The 22,085-nt window shown below is 34.9% G+C and overlaps 1 protein-coding gene across 1 annotated transcript; it reads right to left on the reverse strand.

The window, feature by feature from the left end:
- Positions 1 to 16,344: 16,344 nt before the first annotated feature.
- Positions 16,345 to 17,698, reverse strand: LOC114533557 (zinc finger MYM-type protein 3-like). Its single transcript, XM_028555093.1, is given in 3 exon segments — positions 16,345 to 16,781; positions 16,877 to 17,468; positions 17,471 to 17,698. Coding segments are annotated over 3 exon segments (1,257 nt in total).
- Between the last annotated feature and the right edge of the window lie 4,387 nt (positions 17,699 to 22,085).

The following is a 22,085-nucleotide window of genomic DNA, read 5'->3' on the forward strand; positions in this document are numbered from 1 at the left end:
CAAAAAGATTCCAGCTGAAGTCAAATACTGCGTATTAATGTACAGGTTTGCATAGATATAAACGGAAAAAACTAATGCAGAAATGTGGTGCTTTCTGCGATTGTTCGCAGGATAAATTTTAAAATTCGATCCAAATTTATTTGTCAAAAACATTGGGGCGAGCGCGCGGTCAGCGTGATTTTCCATACAAATCTATAGAGTGAGGGAAATTTACATTTGCGCATTTTGCTCGATTTATCCAAAACAATTAAAGTATTTGTGAATCAGAGACCGGTAAGTGTTAAAATTTGCCTCTTTGTTGAGGTTTTTTTGCGAGCTTTTTGCACTCTAGGATTTACATAAACACCATCTATTAACTCGATTTTTGTGTCGATAAAGCACTAAAATTGGAAAATTTTAACCAAAATACGATGATCTATGATATGGGAGAGATAATATGTAACTTGATAGCTCGTGCGGTGGATAAACACTGTTAAAATCTCCTTCGCGTGGTGTCATATGTCAGTTCATAGCTGGTTACGGCGTATTTACTACGACGTTGAAGTTATATTTGTCGGGAAGCCTTTTTTAATATACTCAAGAGGATATACAGCCAAATAAGTTTAAGGTTACAATCCTATGTGCTTGCGATTGTTTAGACAGACTCTGGTTCTGACTAAACCATTCGTTCAGTATTAATACCATTAGGCATTAATTAGTATTAGCCTATTGTTATCGCCTAATGCTTGATTTTAATCATATATAGTTGAGGCAAGCTTATTTTAAATTCTAAGGTAAAAAGCACAGCTGTACAATTTTAACCATGCATACTTAATACCAATAAAATAATGAACACTTATTTACTGCGAACGAAGGAAACATAATGTTTTGTGGACCCGATACATGTCAATATCATAGCAAACACATAATTTTAAAACAGCAATTCTGTTGAATACCTGTTGACACTGATAGATATCAAGCCAACACATAATTTTAAAACAGCTATTCTGTTGAATTTAAATAGTTGTACGTCTCACAATGTCTCTAAAGTGTTCTGATATTTGATATTCATTTACATGTAAAAAAAGGATAACATTCTCCCCAATCTGCAAAAAAAGTGATTTGAAGCTGTCTGGTGATTATTTGTTTGTTTTCATTCTATTAAAGGCAGAGTCATGATAGTATTGTTTATTGCTACTTCAATGGTAGTGATGTTTATTGTTACCAAATGTTCCAAATTAATAATATCTTCTGTGCAATACCATGCTGACATTGTAGTTTCAACTTGAAGTTGGAAATAAAGCAATGCTTGTGTTGCAAAAATATTTCTGTTCATCGGCTCTAAATACGTAGGCTACATCTTTGACAGTGAAGTAGGAACCTTGATAACTATAATGTCTTGTCCATGCCTTATATTGCAGTACATAATTTGCAGCAAATATACCATTTGTGTGTTATTAAAGTCAATTTTAATTGAAGTGTAGCTAAACTATGGTCTGGATTTATTCAGGGGTTAGTTAAACTATGATCTGGATTTATTCAAAGGTTAATTAAACTATGATCTGGATTTATTCAGGGGTTAGTTAAACTATGGTCTTGAATTATTCAAGGGTGGTTAAAGTATGGTCTGCAATTATTCAAAAAGTAGTTAAACTATGGTCTGCAATTATTCAAGGGGTAGTTAAACTATGGTGTGGAATTATTCAAGGGGTAGTTAAACTATGGTCTGCAATTATTCAAGGGGTAGTCAAACTATGGTGTGGAATTATTCAAGGGGTAGTTAAACTATGGTCTGCAATTATTCAAGAGGTAGTTAAACTATGGTGTGGAATTATTCAAGGGGTAGTTAAACTATGGTGTGGAATTATTCAAGGGGTAGTTAAACTATGGTGTGGAATTATTCAAGGGGTAGTTAAACTATGGTCTGCAATTATTCAAGGGGTAGTTAAACTATGGTGTGGAATTATTCAAGGGGTAGTTAAACTATGGTCTGGAACTCAAAACAAATAATTAAATATTGATGTGAAGATGTGTGGCTTTTAAATGACTGTTAATCTGAGCAACCGGGGTCCTCAACAGTGGGATACCATTTGAATGATCTATTTGAATGATCTATTTCTATTTGTGTTGTAATGTTGTATTATATTTTGTGTGTATTTTGTACTTTGGTCGTTATCATATCTTGTGTGTATATAATTTGTTTTTATTGCGTGTGTACTAAATTTTGTGTATATTAATTTTCTCTTTTGTGTGTGTATCCTATTTTATATGTGTTTTATATTACGTATATAAATATAATTTAATTTGTATTGCTCACGATTGCATAGGTACATAAACTTCATTTCTAAGATCACTAAATTAATATCTCGCTCATATTATATTCGACAAGGCTGTCTGTATTTTTGTTTTATGGAGACATCTTTGATGCAATATATTAGCTAACAGTAACACCACGCTATAGCATATCAAACAAACATATTCTTCAAAATAACATGCAGTATTTCTGCTCCCTTGAATGAAAATTTACATATCATATTTAAAACTCCCTCTTTGGTCGCCTCAACGCCAACGGTAAGGAGTGAAATGATAATTTTAATAAGAGTAATATTAAACCAGGCGTTTCTTCGAAGTTTATTGGTTCGCTACCTTTGCTACCCTGGTTACTAAACAAACTTATTGAAGATGCTACACTACCGTACCGAATTAAATATCCTTTTTTATGTGGTACTGTTGGCACACAACCTCCCATTTGCAATAAAGAACGATTTCCCAATTAATAAATCGTTCGAAGAATAAAACATCTAAAATAGACTTTTCAACAAATCAGTGTAACTTCGCCGATGCAGTAAATTTACGTTGAGCAGAGAAGAACAAGTGATAGCTACCACGCGAAAGAGACTACGAGCAATTCAACAGTGTTGGTCCAATGCACGAGCTATTAAGTTACATAATATTTCTCACATATGATGGATCTTCTCCTCCTGGTTAAATCAGTTTCCCGTTTTAGCGCTTTATCATCACAAAAATCGTGTTAAGTATTGTTAATGATAATTCATTCTGCTAATTTATAAATGTTTGCCAGCAATATTTTTTTTCGCTTTTCTTAGCAAACTAAAATTCTCATTCCCCTTACTCTCGTGCAGGATAACTGAAAAAATAATAAAGGTAACTTGACAAAATTTTCATGGTTGACTTTAAAGACAATTGGCTCGGAGTTGTTGTATTCCATTCAGTCTAAGTAAAATAGCGACTGCTTATTTCAGATATATCGTAGAAGTTTTATATTGGAGCCTGCAAAACGTTTAATACTGGAAAAGTTTTATTTATTCTAGTTCAGCTCCGAGGCAAAAATATTTGGAATTAAATAAAACCAATTCCGTCGTTCTAGAATTAAAACCTAGTTTGTTATTGTATTTACAAAAATCGTCTATTTTCTAACATTAAGTGTGTCTGGTCTACTATATATAAGTTTTTCAGCCAGAGCAAATTGGTATGCAATATGGCATGAAAAGACTTTAATTTAAAAAAGTTTAAAAGAAAAAATTTAAAAAAATTTGTAGTGGACCAACTTAATAGATTGTGTTTGTGTATATCCGGGGTACAAACAGCTCGCAAAAACCTCGACACAGCCGCAAAATTTCAACACTTACCGGCCCGTGCATGATTAACGTTTATCAACCGCATATCAACAAAGATCCATTTATCCCAATAATCTTTGCAATTGAGCAATTAATTAATCGTTTTGGACAAATCGAGCAAAATGCGAAAATGTAAATTTCCATCACTCATTATAGATTTGTATGGGAAATCACGCTGGCCGCGCGCTCGCCCCAATGTTCTTGCGCCCCCTGGGCAATGGCGTCCGAACGCTTGAGTGTTTTCGCTGAGATTTATGTCCAGACTTCCTGACCAGTTCATGAGCAGCAAATATTGAGCCAGAAGAAATTTTATTGATTTACGCTCTTTGACGCCAGTACAAAAAGGACAGATGCATGAAAGTACACATCATATACAGTCCACTTTAAAGACCGTAATCAGGAATTAAAACTGTGATTTAGCGACTCCCGTAAAGCATTCAGAACACTACACAGTCATTAACTGCAAGCTTCGCTTCATCTATAATTTTACATTTGCTATAAACTGTTTATGCTGTATAAACCATTTACTTGTGTTGGTGCTTAATAAGAGACAAACGAAAAAGAAAGAGACAAACGAAACAAATGAAAATAACAAGTTTTTAAAAAACTTGTCAAATTCTCAGTTCACTTTTGAGTCCGCTTAAAAATCTATGTTGAAATGTTATGCTTTAAGACGTTTTAAAACTATAAGTTTTGTTGGGTTCCTAAGTTTAAAAAGTTTGCATGAAGGACATTTTTTGCATGTGTCACTATTGTTGGGTTCAGAAATATTATTTGTTACTTTTTATATACTGTTTGTTTTTTCACCTCCCCCCCGAATAAAGCCCCCTCTTCTATAAGCCCATCATATTACTAACGTTCACGCTATTCCAAATATAACCCACCCTTCCAAATATATGCCCACCCGTATATAAGCCCACTATATTGGTATATTATAACTTCATAAAAACCATTCACATAGTTTTAACAGATTGTTCATATCCGTTGGATAGTAACTTTAGTATATATACTTGGACGATATATATATATATATATATATATATATATATATATATATATATATATATATATCGTCCAAGTATATATATATATAATTATATATATATATATATATATATATATATATATATATATATATATATATCGTCCAAGTATATATATATATACATATATATATAATTATATATATATATATATATATATATATATATATATATATATATATACACTAAAGTAAGCCACCCCCCCCCAGTATATAAGCTCGCCCGTGTATAAGCCCATCATAAAACCCGTACGAAATTATATAAGTCCTGGCCTTATAGTCGGAGGTTTACGCTATTGCCAAAAGTTTATTTCCGTGTGTGAGGCAGCACTTCTCTTGCGATGGTAATTACTATAGTATTAAATATACATTCGCAATTGCATCACCATAAACGATGGGGACTGCAGTGCAGAAAATAAATTTCCCAGCGAAATATATGAAAGAAGATTGGTTGGATAACTTGGCCGCCATTTTTTTAAGCTGAGTTACTGGGCGCCATGTATATAGGTTAGTAGCTGGAAACACAGCTATTTAATAAAGCAAAAACTATTTGCTAATGTTTGAAAGCAGTTGAAGTAACAACTAAAAGCATAAATTGGAAAAATTCGGGAAAAAATCGCGATTATTAATTGTCAAAGCAATAAAACACCAAAGCCATGCAATTTTGCAAATTGACCAAAAACTAATCCGAAGTCATTTTGGTAATGACATGCAGGAGCAACGTTAATGCCCGAAAAAAAACTTCGCCTAACACCATATGCACAATATGCATAAAATTGCTTTGGTGGCTTTTGCTATATGACAAATTTTTTTTTTTAAATTTCATAGCGGTATTTTTCGCGTTAGGCAAATATATTTTTTTGTATTTAGCATTTTGTTCCAGATGTTTGCAGTTAATAGCTCTGGGACAAATGTAAAAACTGTTGTAAAAATCCGCTATTGCATGTGTTCTTAATTCATATACTTAAAAACCCAGATCCACTACGTCCTCTGATGCCAGTGAACAAACAACTCCCGCTCCAAGCAATGTCGTTCATCCCAGCTTATACAACTGCATGAATTGTGTTTTTTTTATGAGGTTACGTGTGACCATGCAATGTTAACATATTGGGAGCCAGAGGGGGCGCGGGCGAACCTAAGAACGAGTTATCGAGGACATAGCAGCATGCGCGTGCTGGATCATAGCCATTAGCAATTGCACTACAACGTTGCACTGCCATGTGAGAAAGCATCTGAGTGAATCTGTGAAAAATTTCGGGTTTATTTGTTTCATTTTGCTTTACTATCCGCCGAACTTCAGATGCGTTGTAATAAGGTGCAGACGTTCGGTGGCCAGGTCTTTGCTCGGTATACGCATGTTACCAGAGGCGCCGTGGGTGTGCTAATGTACGGGTGGCCAAAGGCAACATTATTCCGACAAGCACGTTTTTTTTCCGACATCTTTATAATAAAAAAGTAACGAATATTGACAAAACTGACAGGGAGTTTTGGGCAAGGACGCGCATGCATTTGCTATGACAAAGATCACGAGCTACGTCTACTAATTTAAATTGACGCTTCATGCACAATGAATATGACCGATAAATATTCACGTTTTACATACGCTTTTCAATTGAGTAGTTGAATAATTTTTGATACAGTTAACTGTTTTTGGGAAAACTGTATTACAGAGATTTCTAATCCACATGCATTAACAAATAACGCGATACGTTATTTCACGATACTCTATTATAACTTTGTAATCTTAGTGGATGAGCATACAGCGTATTCTATACGCAACATTTGTTTATAACCAAAATATAAACATATTCGCAAATGCTTCCATCCTCTCATCAGTTTACTTCTTCCGTTGCACTATCGTGGTACCTTATCTTTTATAAACTTCAGGAACCGTTTGACTAAAAGTATACTATAAACTTGAAAAGGATTTGCTGTAGCTCCAGCATTCTGATACGGGACATGCTGGTGTTTCTTTAGACGGTCACCATATCAATGCAATAAACTGTATAAACTCACTGAACAATAAATGCGGTCAAAGATACATGGCCATTCATCGCGATTTTATCGCGCCAATCTCCGACATTTCGAAAATTACATTCCTTGCGTAATGTTATATTAATAGAAACTATGCATGTTTATCGGAAACTGGAAACGTTCGGAAGAAACAGCTAGTTTAGCCTGCGCGACAACAGTATAATAAAAATGTGGGGTAGTGTCGTACCGTATAATATTAGAAATAACCGCGTCTATTTTCTGATAGTTCAAATACTTTTGGGTTGTTCAGCATAACACAGCCACAAATGCAAAAATAGCTTAGTCTCTGTTATGATTGATAAACTCCGACAACATGCAATGTTCGTAAATTTCCGACAAGTTTGAATCCTGGGGGGGGCCATGGCCCCCCCTGGCCCCCCCGGCCACGGCGCCCCTGCATGTTACACAGACCTGGATCCAAGTCACTCGATTCAAATATCGTCATGCCCGAGGTCTGCACCTAACCATCCGCATGGGTAAGTATATAGGCGCATTACCCAGCTTCACGATCCCCCGCGATCGACTTATGTTAATGAGGCCCTCATTGTATAGTTTGTAGCATGACTCTTATTTTCTGGCAATGGGTAATTGTAATCTAGTCACTGATCATGCGGTTCTACCCGTTTCAACTTAATTGCGTTTCAATCATGCGCCATGGCCATTATTTTGAAATGAAGGACTATGAGTTTAAATCAATCATACCATTACGTACTTTCACGGAACATGCAGCATATGCCAAAAGAAAATGTAGTTATAATACTTTAAAAATCACGAAAAATTAAACAGGCTTATGCATATTTTCTAAGTCTCAAAAAGAGGTGATAAAAAGGAAGTAACGACAAATATCTTACATACCATCAACGAAGTGCCTGGGAAGCCAAAATAATTATGTTTCCACCTAATTTGATTTTAAATATCCTATTATTTTCACGACAAACTCTTTAAACGTTTTTCTGTGATAATTATAGCGATATATTTTAGCGGATTGGTAAACACATTGGACAGGCAAATCTTCGGAATGTTGGGAAAATGGAAAGTCGAAACTATCAGATTCTTTGCATGTTAAATGGTTGCTACGATCTAACGCATGCAAAAACAACACTAAACCGTTTGCGGATTGCTAACATCTGACTGACTCCTTGGCTTAACATGTTGTGGCCTGGCAATAAAGCAGGTCTTGTGTTTGAAAGCGGTCGTTCTTCACTTGAGGACCGACGCCACAGGACATGTCCAGGTCAGTGCAGATCAAATTTAATTTTCTAATTCCTAGCCCCATATCCGACGAGACATATACATGTAGGACGGCAGATGTTGTAGTTTCGATCTAATTCATGGGCCTATGTCGCATCCTTTTTCAGAAAAAGAAACGTACTCTTATAATCCCAAAATACTGGAAAACCCATTTAGTAGGATTCTCGATCTCCCGCCTTCTGCGGTCCCGAAATGGTAGAGCTGGAACCACCCTTGCTTCCCAAACACATTTTGTTTATAAATGTAAGACCTTTATTGAGTAAGGAAAAATTATCCTACCGTATGCAGTACGTCTGCATACGAAATATTCTCTAAGGATTCTTTTAACCCGTTCTCGAGGTTGTAAAATTAAATAACCTAGCTTTTGGAACATATTTACTTTTTGACGTCGGACATTTATTCGTGATGTTTGTTGTTTGGTGATGCTGTAAAAACACCGATAACTGATGCCTGGCCCAGCTAAAAGTGAGACCAGAGTTGCAGCGAAACAGTTGAAATTTCACGATCTTCGGAAATATCATCAAACCACAACAATTATATGAACTGTCGATATAAGCCTTTAGTGGAACTTACGGTACTAATGCAGTACTGCTAATTCTTCATACCCGGAGCCAACAAGCCTCTAACATTTACACCAACTGTGTTATAAGTTGAACTTAGTTGCCTGACACCGTTACTGGCACAATTTCAAAATGTTAATCCTCGAGCCGGGCGCCATGGACGAACAGTGTAACCCCCAGCCTTGGTAAGTTAAACTGTGCGTTGTATTACGATGCTCGTGTTTATTTTTTAACATAAAAAAGAGAATGGATTATTGTTTTATAAATTTATATATGATCGAGCAAAAGAATCTGATTTTCATAAAATGGGAAATAACATTCATTTATTGCGCTTTCCACATGTCTCGAATTTCTAGCAATCCCAAGGAACCTTTATGCAGTTTGAAGCATATATAATTATGTAGGTTAAACAATTTGCCACACAGAAAATGAGCTGATACGGATTAGTTTAAAGAAGAGGCGATGAAGAAAGAAGTAGCAAAAAGTACCCTATACATTAAAACGCAAAGACTGGAATGCGTAAACATTTAAACGTCATTAGATTATAACGTTTTTTTATTAATGGGTAGCCATGTGTAACAAACACACCTGCAGAATTTAAATTATCATTATATAATAACATTAAGAATTACAGCATTTTTTGGTTGAGAGCCATGGTCTATAAGAGGACATGTGCAGACATGCGTTTGATCGAATTTGATCAGATATCGCTCGTTATTTTTTCAGCCTTGATACATTTTAGTATGTGTCTTTGTCCCGCAATGCCATTTCTTTTAACCATTATATCATGTACGTGTGATATGTGCAAAATGTTAGGAAGTTTTTCGATATTATTATATAAAACAAATTGATAACCTAACATTTTATAAATAAATTAGCTTGTAGATAAACCACGTAAGTACGGACACCGGGCCTTCATGACTGACCGAAGTGGTGTGCCTACAAGCTATTTTACTTATAAATGCTATTCATTTTTTTTAGATAATAAAAATAAAAAAGTCTCAATTTTTTTTGATGAAAATTGAAAAGTTGACAATCATTACATGTCCCCACCAAAAATTACAAGAATATTGTTGGAAAATGACGGGGATCACTGAGTATTTCAAGAAAATATGAAACAATAGAAACTATTTCATATATTATTAGATAACGTTTAACCATTGTATGTTCAAGGGTAAATCAATTATGATTTTTGGCACTTCACTCGATGCAGGAATATTCTAAAGGTTTAAAGGGTCTTAATTTCGAGTGGTATTATGCACACTTCAAATTCAAGCCAGGAACAGTTGATGGAAAAATGAGTCAACAATAGGTCCTCCGACAGGAATCGAACCTACGCTTTTGCGATGCCCACGGGCATCGCAAAAGCGTAAGTTCGATTCGAAATTAAGACACATTGTATGTTTAGTTATACAGATACATGGTATGACGTCATTTGTGATAAGTAGGAACCAGAAAGCTCCATATATATCTGGAGTAAGAACTTAAGACTTCCGTCAGGCCAAAATGTGAACCCAAAGATGGAGGATATTGATGCACTATAGTACGTCAGTTTCAGTCTTCTATGCGCGCGGTCAACTAAATTCGTATTTTTTAACTTTATTTTTTCCTATTTTCGAGTAAAAATGAGCGGGATTTCAATGAAAAGTATAATACTAATGCTTTGTATTGAGATACTTTTATATTTCAATTAAATTAACAAAGAAATAAGCGATATCTTACGCGAAAAGCTAAGGAGTGGCGGATTGTGGATATTTTCGGCTTTTCGCAAATCACAACATTTTCTCACAGAATATGCTTCCCAAAAAAACATAAATAAAATTTTACTCAATTTAATTCTATATAAGGCTTTCATTCATGTAAGAAAGTTAATGGGAAAGAAAATTATGCTGAAAAACATACGAGTTTGAAATAATACTATTAAATATATTATTATGAAATTTATAACTCAGAATGCACGTATAAAAGAAACCTTAAAAAGAGCCCTATGCTAGGAAAACTGGCCAAAAAATAAAGGACAACTAGTTTTAAAGGGTTTCGAAACCAAGAAAGGAAACAAGAAACTCAAAAAATAAGGTGGAAATATATGAAAATAACTCAAAATTTAATAATTCTGAAATGCGTAGTTGAATTTATGGCGAAAAATGCATATTAACTCACACGTACAGTCGGAAAATGCGGCACCCACATCGGGTAGATGCCGAGAAACAGATTCTCAGTAAAATGAATAATTTTTTTCCATACTTTGTGCTCTCAAAATGATCAAAAACACGAAAATCTGAGGGTTTGGGGAGCATCACTCCCGGTCAAAAACAATGAGAAATATTTGGCTGCGCGAGTTAAGAGACTGAAGCTGACGTACTATAGCGCTTCAATTTCTGCCATCTTTGGCTTCACTTTTTGCACCCAAAGTTCTTACTCCAGATATATGTGGAACTTACTGGTAGAAACACTCCCCCCGTGTTCACTTTTGATCCTATAACAAATGACACCATACCGTATATCCATAACTGAACAGCTAACTTAAATATTATCTATTAGTCGATAAAGAAAATAAAAATTGAGGGAACGAAGATATTCAACGTGGTTAATCATACACAGAGCAAATACGGTTTTTATACTATAACTACACTCATGCACACTCGTGACATACAATAGGACATTATTTGAAAAGGTAAATAAGTCCAAAATAAAAAAAAATAGAACGTGTCACTGCAAGTTGAACAAGTTAAATTTTAACACAACTGAATAGTTGCATGGCAGATAAAAACTGATTGACTGATCGCAGTAAACGTTTTTAGCATAATACGCAGAAGAAATTTACATCTATAATACCAAAATCGCTTAGCTTACCGTCATAGAAGCACATCTCTGAGTGCATACGCATTCTCTCCTGGAGATATTCTTTTTCTGCCGCGCAACCAGCGGAATTATCCTCACGTCGACGCTCATTGGGAGATCCTTGACTTTCAGTAAAATATCGTTCAATTTCATCATCCCAGTTTCGCAGTCTTTGTTTCACACGTCTCTTTTCCCAGTTTTCCACGTCTTCTTTCAGTTGTTTTAATTGCTTGCCACAAATAGGAATATCTTCATTGCAATTGATCAGATTTCCACCAAAGTATATCAAGATCGTTAAAGCAAACAACATTTTGGTTGAAACGAAAGCCATTTTAGTCATTTCTGTTTATTTTTCCAGTAAAGTAGACAGATTATCTGTAAAGGAATATATTGAACATGAAATTTTATTGTTAACAAAATTAACGAAAGCTGCAATTCAACAAGCACCATTATACATACGACGCCCAGTGGTCGACAGATTCTTCCTTTTAAAATCTTATTAAACCCTGACCAGACATTCAATTGTACTGTGTGGTTACTCTGAGTAAGTTACACAGGGCAAGGCAAAGTATTTAATAGGTGTATTTGCATGGTGTTGTTCGTATTTTCCTTTAAACAACATTGTTCTAAAATTACGCGAAGACAACGATTTAGGCGAGACAGTCAAATTGGCGCACTTCGCGAGCCGCGACAAAATAGGCGCGACTCGACCAAAAAAGGACCGAATCTTGAAGAAAACAAAAACGCAAGCACACGCGAATAATTATAATAACACATAATTTTTAAGAAGATTTATAGTGTACCTTTACTCAGTGGCGTAGCCAGCCCGACAATTTGGTCATGCTATGCTAATATTTTGGTGTTCATTAACTGAGAAAACAATGAATTTCTAAAGAAATGAATAATGGTAATAACAGAAAATTTGCATAGCATGACTAAATCGTCAGGCTGGCTACGCCACTGCCTTTACTTTCAATTTTGTGCCATAGAGAAGAACAAAAAACACAACAAAAATCCAAACAAGCACAAAGACTATATAAAATGATATATAAAATTATATATATATATATATATATATATATATATATATATATATATATATATATATATATATATATATTCTACAGTCGTTATCAAAAAGGTTGTCCCTATCAATATATATAGAAATATATAAATATCAATCACGTAATTGACAAAAATGAACATTGTTTATTTCGCTCATTTTTGTCTTGTTTCTTTATTATTATCAATATTGATAACCTTACTATTATATATATGAAATATTTAAAAAAGATTTTCATGGATTTCCCATTATATTAACGTATGCAGTAAAATCACGTGACGTATATTTACGTATTTATATATATTTCAATATGACAACCTTTTTGATAACGACTGTATTTATATACATATATATATATATATATATATATATATATATATATATATATATATATATTTATTTATATATATATATATATAACAATTATAAATATACCCTCGACCTTAAAATTGGTAACCGCGTAAATGTTATGGCTGAAAAAGATGCTTTCATCACATTAAAAGACCACAAGGACAACTTTGATTCAAAACCTAAATGTCGACTAATCAACCCCGCTAAAAGTGAACTTGGAAAGGTGAGCAAAGTTATATTGGACTGCATCAACAATGAAATAAGATCGATCATCGCTGTAAACCAGTGGAAAAATTCACAAGCAGTCATTAATTGGTTCAATAACATCGAACATAAATCTAGGTATAGTTTTGTCTCCTTTGATGTTGTTGACTTTTACCCATCAATCAGTGAAGATCTTCTCGACCAAGCTATTTCATGGGCCAAAACTATGGTCAATATTTCTGACGAAAATATCAACATCATTAAGCATGCTCGCAAATCCGTCCTATTCAATGAAAGCAAACCATGGATAAAAAGAAATAGCAACTCAACATTTGACGTTACTATGGGCAGTTATGACGGAGCAGAAATTTGCGAATTAGTTGGTCTTTTTGCACTAAATTCCCTCAGTTCAAAATTCGGAAAGAATAATATCGGATTATACAGAGATGACGGGCTAGCTTTAATTAAAAGCAACAATGGACGTCTAGCAGATAAAGCAAGAAAGGATCTCTGCGCGGCCTTCCAAGAATTCGGACTTAAAATCACTGCCGAAGTCAACCACCAAACCGTTAATTTTCTCGACGTTACTCTGAACCTCAAAACTGAGTGTTTCAAGCCCTTCCGAAAGCCAAACAACGACCCGCTGTATATCCATAAAAAGTCGAATCATCCCCCGTGTATTACCAAACAACTACCTTCATCCATCAGTCGAAGGATTTCATCACTGTCATCCAACCAACAAGCATTTAACTCGGTTGCCGCTATCTACAACAAAGCTCTGAAGGAAAGCAACTATAATGTCGACGTTCGTTACCACAAAGAATCAACACAACCATATGCACCATTATCAACACCAAAAAGATGCAAGCGAGGTAGAAACATCATCTGGTTCAATCCTCCATTCAGCAAAAACGTACGTACGAATGTTGGGAAAGATTTCCTTAAGCTCATCGATAAACATTTTCCTCCAACATCAATCCTTCACAAAATTTTCAACCGCAACTCCGTTAAAGTTAGCTACTGCTGTCTAAACAACGTGAAAAGCATGATTTCGAGACATAACAAACACGTTTTGCGAAAAAATCGGACTGAAGAAAAGAATAACCGGAACCAAAAGAAATGTAACTGCAGAAATCCTGATCAATGCCCATTAGAAAACAAGTGTCTTATGAATAATATTGTGTATAAAGCTGATGTGATTACGGCGGAGAGCCAACAAACTAAAAGTTATATCGGAATGACCTCGACAACTTTCAAAGAACGCTTCCGAAACCACAAGAAGTCATTTAACGACATCAGATACGAGAACAGCACTGAATTGTCAAAATACGTTTGGAAGCTGAAACATGCAAAGTGGCAAAGACTACGACATCAAATGGTCCATCCTATCTCAAGCACACGCCATAAAAGCAGGTGGAAAGTACTGCGCTCTATGCACAGAGGAAAAACTGCAAATTGTGAATTACAATAAACAGTTTTTACTTAACAAACGCTGTGAGCTTTTCACAAAATGCGTGCACGCACGCAAATTCCTCGCGGGATATTTCAAACGTTGAAACGCGTCAACAAACTAATAGCTCGCGCAATTTAACCGTGTTTTCATTAGTACGTTGCCTGATGATTGCTTAAGTGCATGAAACTTAAAGTAGCAACTAATTAAAAGAATTGTATTTATAATTGTTATAACACGCTCTGCATTCTATGTATTGAGCACTCTGTGTTCTACAAAAGTCTATTTGGAATAGATTTATATATATATATATATATATATATATATATATATATATATAATATATATAATTATATATATATATACAGTCGTTATCATTAAGGTTGTCCATGTCAATATATACCCAAATATATAAATATCAATCACGTGACCATTAAACATGGCTTATTTTGCTCACTTACCTCTTGTTTCTTTATTATTATCAATATTGTTCACTTTAGCATGACATTTGAGAAATTTGGAATATAGATTTTCAACGATTTCCCATAAAATTAACGTATGCAGTACAATCACGTGATCGATATTTACGTATTTATATACATTTCCAGGTGACAACCTTAATGATAAAGACTGTATATATATATATATATATATATATATATATAATTATATATATATATAAACAGAATTCGGATATTAAAAAAAAAGTTCCGAATAGACAAGACATCTTGACTGTCAATAATATAGGATTAAAAAGGTTGAGACTGTAAATTTTCTACTTTATTTCACAGTTATCTTCCTTAATTTTGTCTGAAGATTACTTTGAAATAAATTCGAAAATTTACAGTCTCTGAGTCTCACTGACCTGTGTCTAACTGTCTTTTTTATAATATTCTTGTATGTTTGCATGGTGACAGTCGATAAGTAATTTAGCTTGTAGATACACCACGTAAGTATTTAATACTGCAATATTATACATGCAGTCTTAAATACTTACGTGGTGTACCTACAAGCTAAATTATTGTCTTTTTTCAATCACATATTATTGATCTCAAGATGTCTTGTCCATTCGGAGTTTGTTTTTTAATATTCGAAATGTAATAATGCAAAGACTCAGGTATGTATATATAATGTATATATATGTGATGTTGCTTCTCTGAGTCACCAACCAGGAAAGCTGAAAAATTAGCTTGACCACGGTGGGAATCGAACCGCGACCTTTGGTGTTTGCTAGTCCAATGCTCTTGCAACTGAGCAACTAAGGTAAAGACGGTTCGAGTAGTTGATATTTCGGAACTCAGTCTAGTCCCTTCCATATCTGTGCGTCTTAATATTTCCCTATACGGACCTCCAATCTGGCAAATAACATATATTATATATATATATATATATATATATATATATATATATATATATAATATATATATATATATATATATATATAATTATATATATATATAGATATATATGGTAGGTGGTTTCCTTTGTCATAAAAGTGCTCAACAAAAGGAGCTATATACAACGTTTAAGAAAGCTATTTACACTTAGTTCAAATTTCTGCGGATTTCTATTGTTGTCAATAGGGTTTTATTTCGGTTAGAATCTTAAAGCAAGGGGAGGGATTTGATATCTCCTCAGGGAAAAGCGGGGTTCATGAATAGAATTGAATTGATGATTAAATATTCACCGGGTTTTATCTATATAAAACCCGGCTTTCTGGGTTTTATACAGATAAACCCCAGAAAAGTAAGGTTTTATATAGATAAAACCCGATGCAAAAAAAACAACACCCTACACCTTTTTACGCACGCTAAAATTAAATCACGACAAAAAATTAATTACTACAACTAATCTGTTGATATAGCAGTTGTTCCACACTATCATACTTTCTCAGTCAATCTTTCTCAACACACAAAGTCAAACACGTTAATTCAAAAAAAGTTAAAAATACACTTATCAAAACAACTTCTCTCCCCGTTTTCCATCCGTGCCTTCTTTCTTTCCATATCTTCAAGCTGCTCCTCTTGCTCTGTAGTATTCCTCTTCAAAAGAACATCCTGCACTCGGTCTTCATTCATACTATTCACTTTCGTTTTCTCGCCTGTTCTGACGCCACAATCCATAGATTTGGAAATTGCGATTTTTGTTTAAATATCTGGTCTTTCGTATTTCTGCAACGACCTTACATCCCGATGTCCAGTCCTCTCCATGATAAACTTTTCTGGTACACCTCTTATAAGACCTCTTGTTGCTGTCGTTGCCCTTAAACTATGGTTTGTGAAATGACCTTCAATACCCGCAGTTTGGCACAATCTACGAACTGTGTTGCCTAACACGTTATGTCCCACTGGATTGCGTGTAAACCATTCTGCAGCAAAGACAAAGTAAAAGCTTGTTACTAAATAAATTCAACAGATTTTGATAAGTTACACTACTTGTAAATAAATAGATTCGAAAACCTACCTTTATCCTCCGTGTTAATCTTCCGTTTCGGAGCTAGGTAGAAACATCCTGAAACATCCGTGGGACATTTTGCAACGTACGTTTTATATAAACTGACCAAGCATCTTTGTGGCACATCGGAGTTGCTGTAATGTTCAATTCTCTTTCTCTTCATTGACCTATGTTTCAGACCACCTTGGTTGTTCTTCTCACCAAACGAATTAAACACAAGTTTCTCGGGTTCCGTTTCATTAGCTTCAATTAATGTAAATTGTTCAAATCGTAGATTTCTGTGCTCTTTTCCACTTCGTAATGCAAAACTCCTCCCAATCAAAAAAATCATCGTATCAAGAAGCACTTGGGGAGACTGGCCACCGAGTAATTTCATATCCCATAATTTGTTTTCTTGCTCTTCTGTAAACGCCTGTGCTTCTCTAACGTTAACACCGTAGCCTTGGCCAGTCAACCTTTTCATCTCGGCGTCTAACGAATCTTGAAACGTTTTGAAGCACGGGTTGTCAAATAAATTTAACTCTGGTCGGCCATTCTCTCTAAAGTGACGTTGTATGCCACAGCACAATTGGTACAACGTGTTTGGAGGGTATGGTTCACCGCAAGGTTTTTGTTTCGTATTTCCACTACAAATTTTGCGAGCCAGTAATTAAGTTCATTGTTGTTGTTCAAATTTACAATGTCCGGTTCAACAAACCCGTACAAATCTTGGCTGCTTCTTGTGCCTTCGCTATTTCGTATTTGTGCCCACTCTTGCCAAGCACGAACAGCCCAGTTAGTGTTGTGCCTTGTGGCTGCTGGTATACGCTCAGCATTTCTTTTTTGTAGCATCGGAAACTATGACTCTCTTCGTTATCTTTGCATCAGCTATGGGCACTCGCGAAAGTTTGTTTTGTTCATCTAAGCTCTCGTCCCCAAAAAGAATTCCGTTTAATAAATCTATATCTTCATCTGATTTTGCCTCCCTAAAAGCACTTTGCGTGATATAGAAATCTAGATCTTCGTCGCTGTTTCTGTCGCTCATAGTTCATCCAACCATCAACATATGCCGCTCACTCTACCATGCATGCTATCAGAAAATTATCCTTATCTACACGTCTAACCTAATTTTTGTATAAATTTAGAGTACTATTAAAACAAAAGCCAAATTAACAATTGTCCTGTCTAATTGACAAAATATTCCCAGAAGTGTTTAACATATGCAGATACACAGATAGATAATCTGCGGTCGAACAAAAAGATATTCACAAAGCGTGACTTGTAATTTTCTTTAAATTTCTTTTCCGTAGCCTTAACCGATGCTTGAAGTTTTTTCTCCCACCACTTACTGCATTTCTTTGTTTCGCCTTGTCGATTTACTTTACGCTTACATTTATCATTGAGTCGCTAATTAGTAAGGCTCAATCAACTACACGTAGCAAAGGAGCAATCATTCTTAGTAAAATCCTTACAAGTTTGAACTAAATTAGTTAATTACCTCGAACATCGGTTTCTTAGCGAGATACATCCCTCGGGAGCGTAGCCCTCATAAATCATCCCTCGGGCCTTCGGCCCTCGGGATGATTTATTCGGGTCACGCCCCTCGGGTTGTATCTCGCTAAGAAACCTCGTTCTCGGTAATTAACTCTTACGAAATGAACTTGCTAACAAATGCCGTCACGGAGGAAAGCTTTTATTAAAGAACGTGTAGCGAAGGAGTATAAATAAGACCGAAGTTAGCTGGCACACTTTAGACCTGACGAGAGAGCACTCACTTTAGAGTGCTTTCGAAACAAATTTGTAGTTTTTATGTGTAAATAGCTTTCTTAAACGTTGTATATAGCTCCTTTTGTTGAGCACTTTTATGACAAAGGAAACCACCTACCAATATTATCTTCGCTCCGTAAGTCGAGCACTGTTCAGTTCCGTATGTCAACATGGAGAAGACCAATTTTAGTTATTCCACTAAAAACATTCCGATTCCAGCTAACCAAGAATACTCCAAGCGACTGATTGAAATGACGGAAAAATTAATCAAAAGAATGCGGTGGCGAGCGCACTTTTTCCTCAACCCAAAAGATAAACCACCTTCAAAGAGCAACTATGGCTTTAATTCGAAAGCATCTCCACCACAAGTACCTCAACTTAGAGAGTTCGAATACAAAATGGCTACGTTAATACACAACATTGAGTTCAGAAAGATGCACCCGACTGAGTTTGAAAACTCTTTGGCGAAGCATATACGTGACATAAGAAGAGATGACACCAACTTATTTATACCGGCAGATAAATCGACGAACTATTATAAAATGAATACTAGCGAGTATGAAGGTTTATTGAAGAAAAGTATCGAGAAGGAATACAAAAAGGTCCCTCAGAATGCAGAAAAATCCATCAATGCTAAAGCTAAGCAAATCGCATGCAAGTTGGGCATAGCTGATAGAGTCGAAGTACTCCCCCGTAGGAACGCATTCATTACCCTAAAAGACCATAAGGATAATTTCCTAAGCAACCCATCATGTCGTTTGATAAATCCCACAAAGTCGGAGCTGGGAAGAGTTAGTAAACACATATTGGACAGGATAAACCGTGCGGTGATTGAACAAACTGGTGTACAGCAGTGGAAGAGCACTAAAGCAACTTTGAACTGGTTCAACGCTATCACAAACAAAAGCCAGTATTCTTTCGTCTCGTTTGACATCGTGAATTTTTATCCATCTATCACTTGTGAACTCCTTCACAAAGCCCTTGATTTCGCTGCATCGTTTACCAACATAACACCTGACGAGAAAGGCATTATTATGCACACTAAGCAATCGCTATTGTTTAATAATGAAGATGCTTGGTCTAAAAAAAACTCCGCGGACTCATTTGATGTGACAATGGGATCCTACGATGGCGCAGAGGTTTGCGAGTTAGTTGGGACGTATTTGCTATGTCAACTCCCAAAAACAATCCGCAGGGATAGTATTGGTTTGTACAGAGACGATGGTTAGGCCGCGTTCCGCACAACAGCGAGAAAGATAGAGGAAATTAAGAAAACAATTTGTAAAGTATTTGCAAATAACCAACTCCAGATCACAATTGAAGCAAATAAAAAAATCGTTAATTTCCTTGACGTGACGTTGAACCTCGCCAACGGATCATACACGCCATACGTGAAGCCAAACAACATACCGCTTTATGTCCACCGCGAAAGCAACCACCCACCTGCAATCCTAAAGAATATCCCGATAGCAATCAACCAACGCCTTAATGAGACGTCGTCATGCCAGCAGTCTTTCGACGCAGTTGCACCCACTTACCAACAGGCCTTGCATAAAAGCGGATATAATTATACCCTCAAGTATGATAAACATCTGAGAGAAGGAATGCAAAAAACGAAAAATCGAGCTCGTAATGTAACATGGTATAACCCACCTTTTAGCAAGCACGTAGCAACTAATGTGGGGCAAAAGTTTTTATCGATTGTCAGAGGAACATTCGCAAATGGCCACCCACTCAGGCAAATTTTTAATAAGAATACTTTAAAGCTAAGCTACTCATGCATGCCCAACCTACAAGCTAAGATCAGTAACCACAACAAGGCGTTATTACGGAAGACCAATGGGAAAGAGGAAGAAAATCAATCATGTAATTGCAGGGATAGGTCATCGTGTCCCCTGGACGGAGAATGCTTAACAACAAATGTAATTTACCAAGCAACAGTGGAGACGGGCACAAAAAAAGAAACATACATTGGATTGACGCAGAACAAGTTTAAAACCAGATACGCCAACCACTTAGCATCGTTTAGGGACAAAAACAAAAGGAATGCGACGCAACTGAGCAAGCATATTTGGGAACAAAAGGACAAAGGTGTCAGCTATAAGTTGTCATGGAAAATTATCGCCAGAGCACAACCGCATACAAATGTAAGCAAGCGATGTAATTTATGCATTACTGAGAAATTTTTTATCATTTGCAAACCCCACATGGGTACATTAAACAGTAGAAATGAACTTGCTAACAAATGCCGTCACGGAGGAAAGCTTTTATTAAAGAACGTGTAGCGAAAGAGTATAAATAAGACCGAAGTTAGCTGGCACACTTTAGACCTGACGAGAGAGCACTCACTTTAGAGTTTTTTCGAAACAAATTTGTAGTTTTTATGTGTAAATAGCTTTCTTAAACGTTGTATATATATATATATATATATATATATATATATATATATATATATATATATATTATAATGTAATATTCTCGCTTTTAAGAATAGAAAGTGCTCAATACAAGACAATTTTGTAGAGCATTTAATTTAATGTTTTCATTACAATTTTTGAATGAATAAGTTGCTACTTCAATCAAGTTGCTAATCAAGTTGTTAATTAGTTGCTACTTCATCTTAACCGTAATTAGTATGTTGCCTGATGATTGCTTGTTGCATGAAACTTGAAGTAGCAACTTATTCATTCAAAAATTGTAATGAAAACATTAAATTATATATATATATATATATATATATATATATATATATATATTATATATATATATATATATATATATATATATATATATATATATATATATATATATTATATATATATATATATATATATATACACCCATTTGCAAAAACGTTGGCCGCAGATAGATAGATAGATAGATACTCGAAGTCTAATTAGAATTGCATATGATTACATTTGCATGGGATTTCAATCATATTACACAACATATGCAATTCTAATTAGATTTCGAGTATCTATCTATCTATCTATCTATCTATCTATCTGCGGCCAACGTTTTTGCAAATGGGTGTATATATATATATATATATATATATATATATATATATATATATATATATATATATGTATAAGTTATCACATGAGGGGCGAGGTGATATCAGTTTTATCGCTTGAGGGACGATATCATAAATGTCACGAGTGAGCACAGCGAACGAGGGACATTTATGATATCATCCTGAAAGCGATAAAACTGATATCACCTCGTCCCGATTGTGATAACCTGTTTATCACATACTTGTGCCTTTATCAGGATCAGAGTTAATAATATATAGCTATAATTAATTATTAATTATATTAATAATTATTAATGCCCCAATACAATAATTCTAAAAAAAATTGTTTTAATAAGTAATTTTCAATATTCATTAACAAATAAAATACAAAATATTAAATAGAACATTAACATCTAACAGTTCTCCAATATTTAAAAAAATATATGAGTACATGCA

This window comes from Dendronephthya gigantea, unplaced genomic scaffold (assembly GCF_004324835.1).
Source record: "Dendronephthya gigantea isolate DGI-Jeju-01 unplaced genomic scaffold, DenGig_1.0 000002F, whole genome shotgun sequence".
Classification (NCBI taxonomy): Eukaryota; Metazoa; Cnidaria; class Anthozoa; order Malacalcyonacea; family Nephtheidae; genus Dendronephthya; species Dendronephthya gigantea.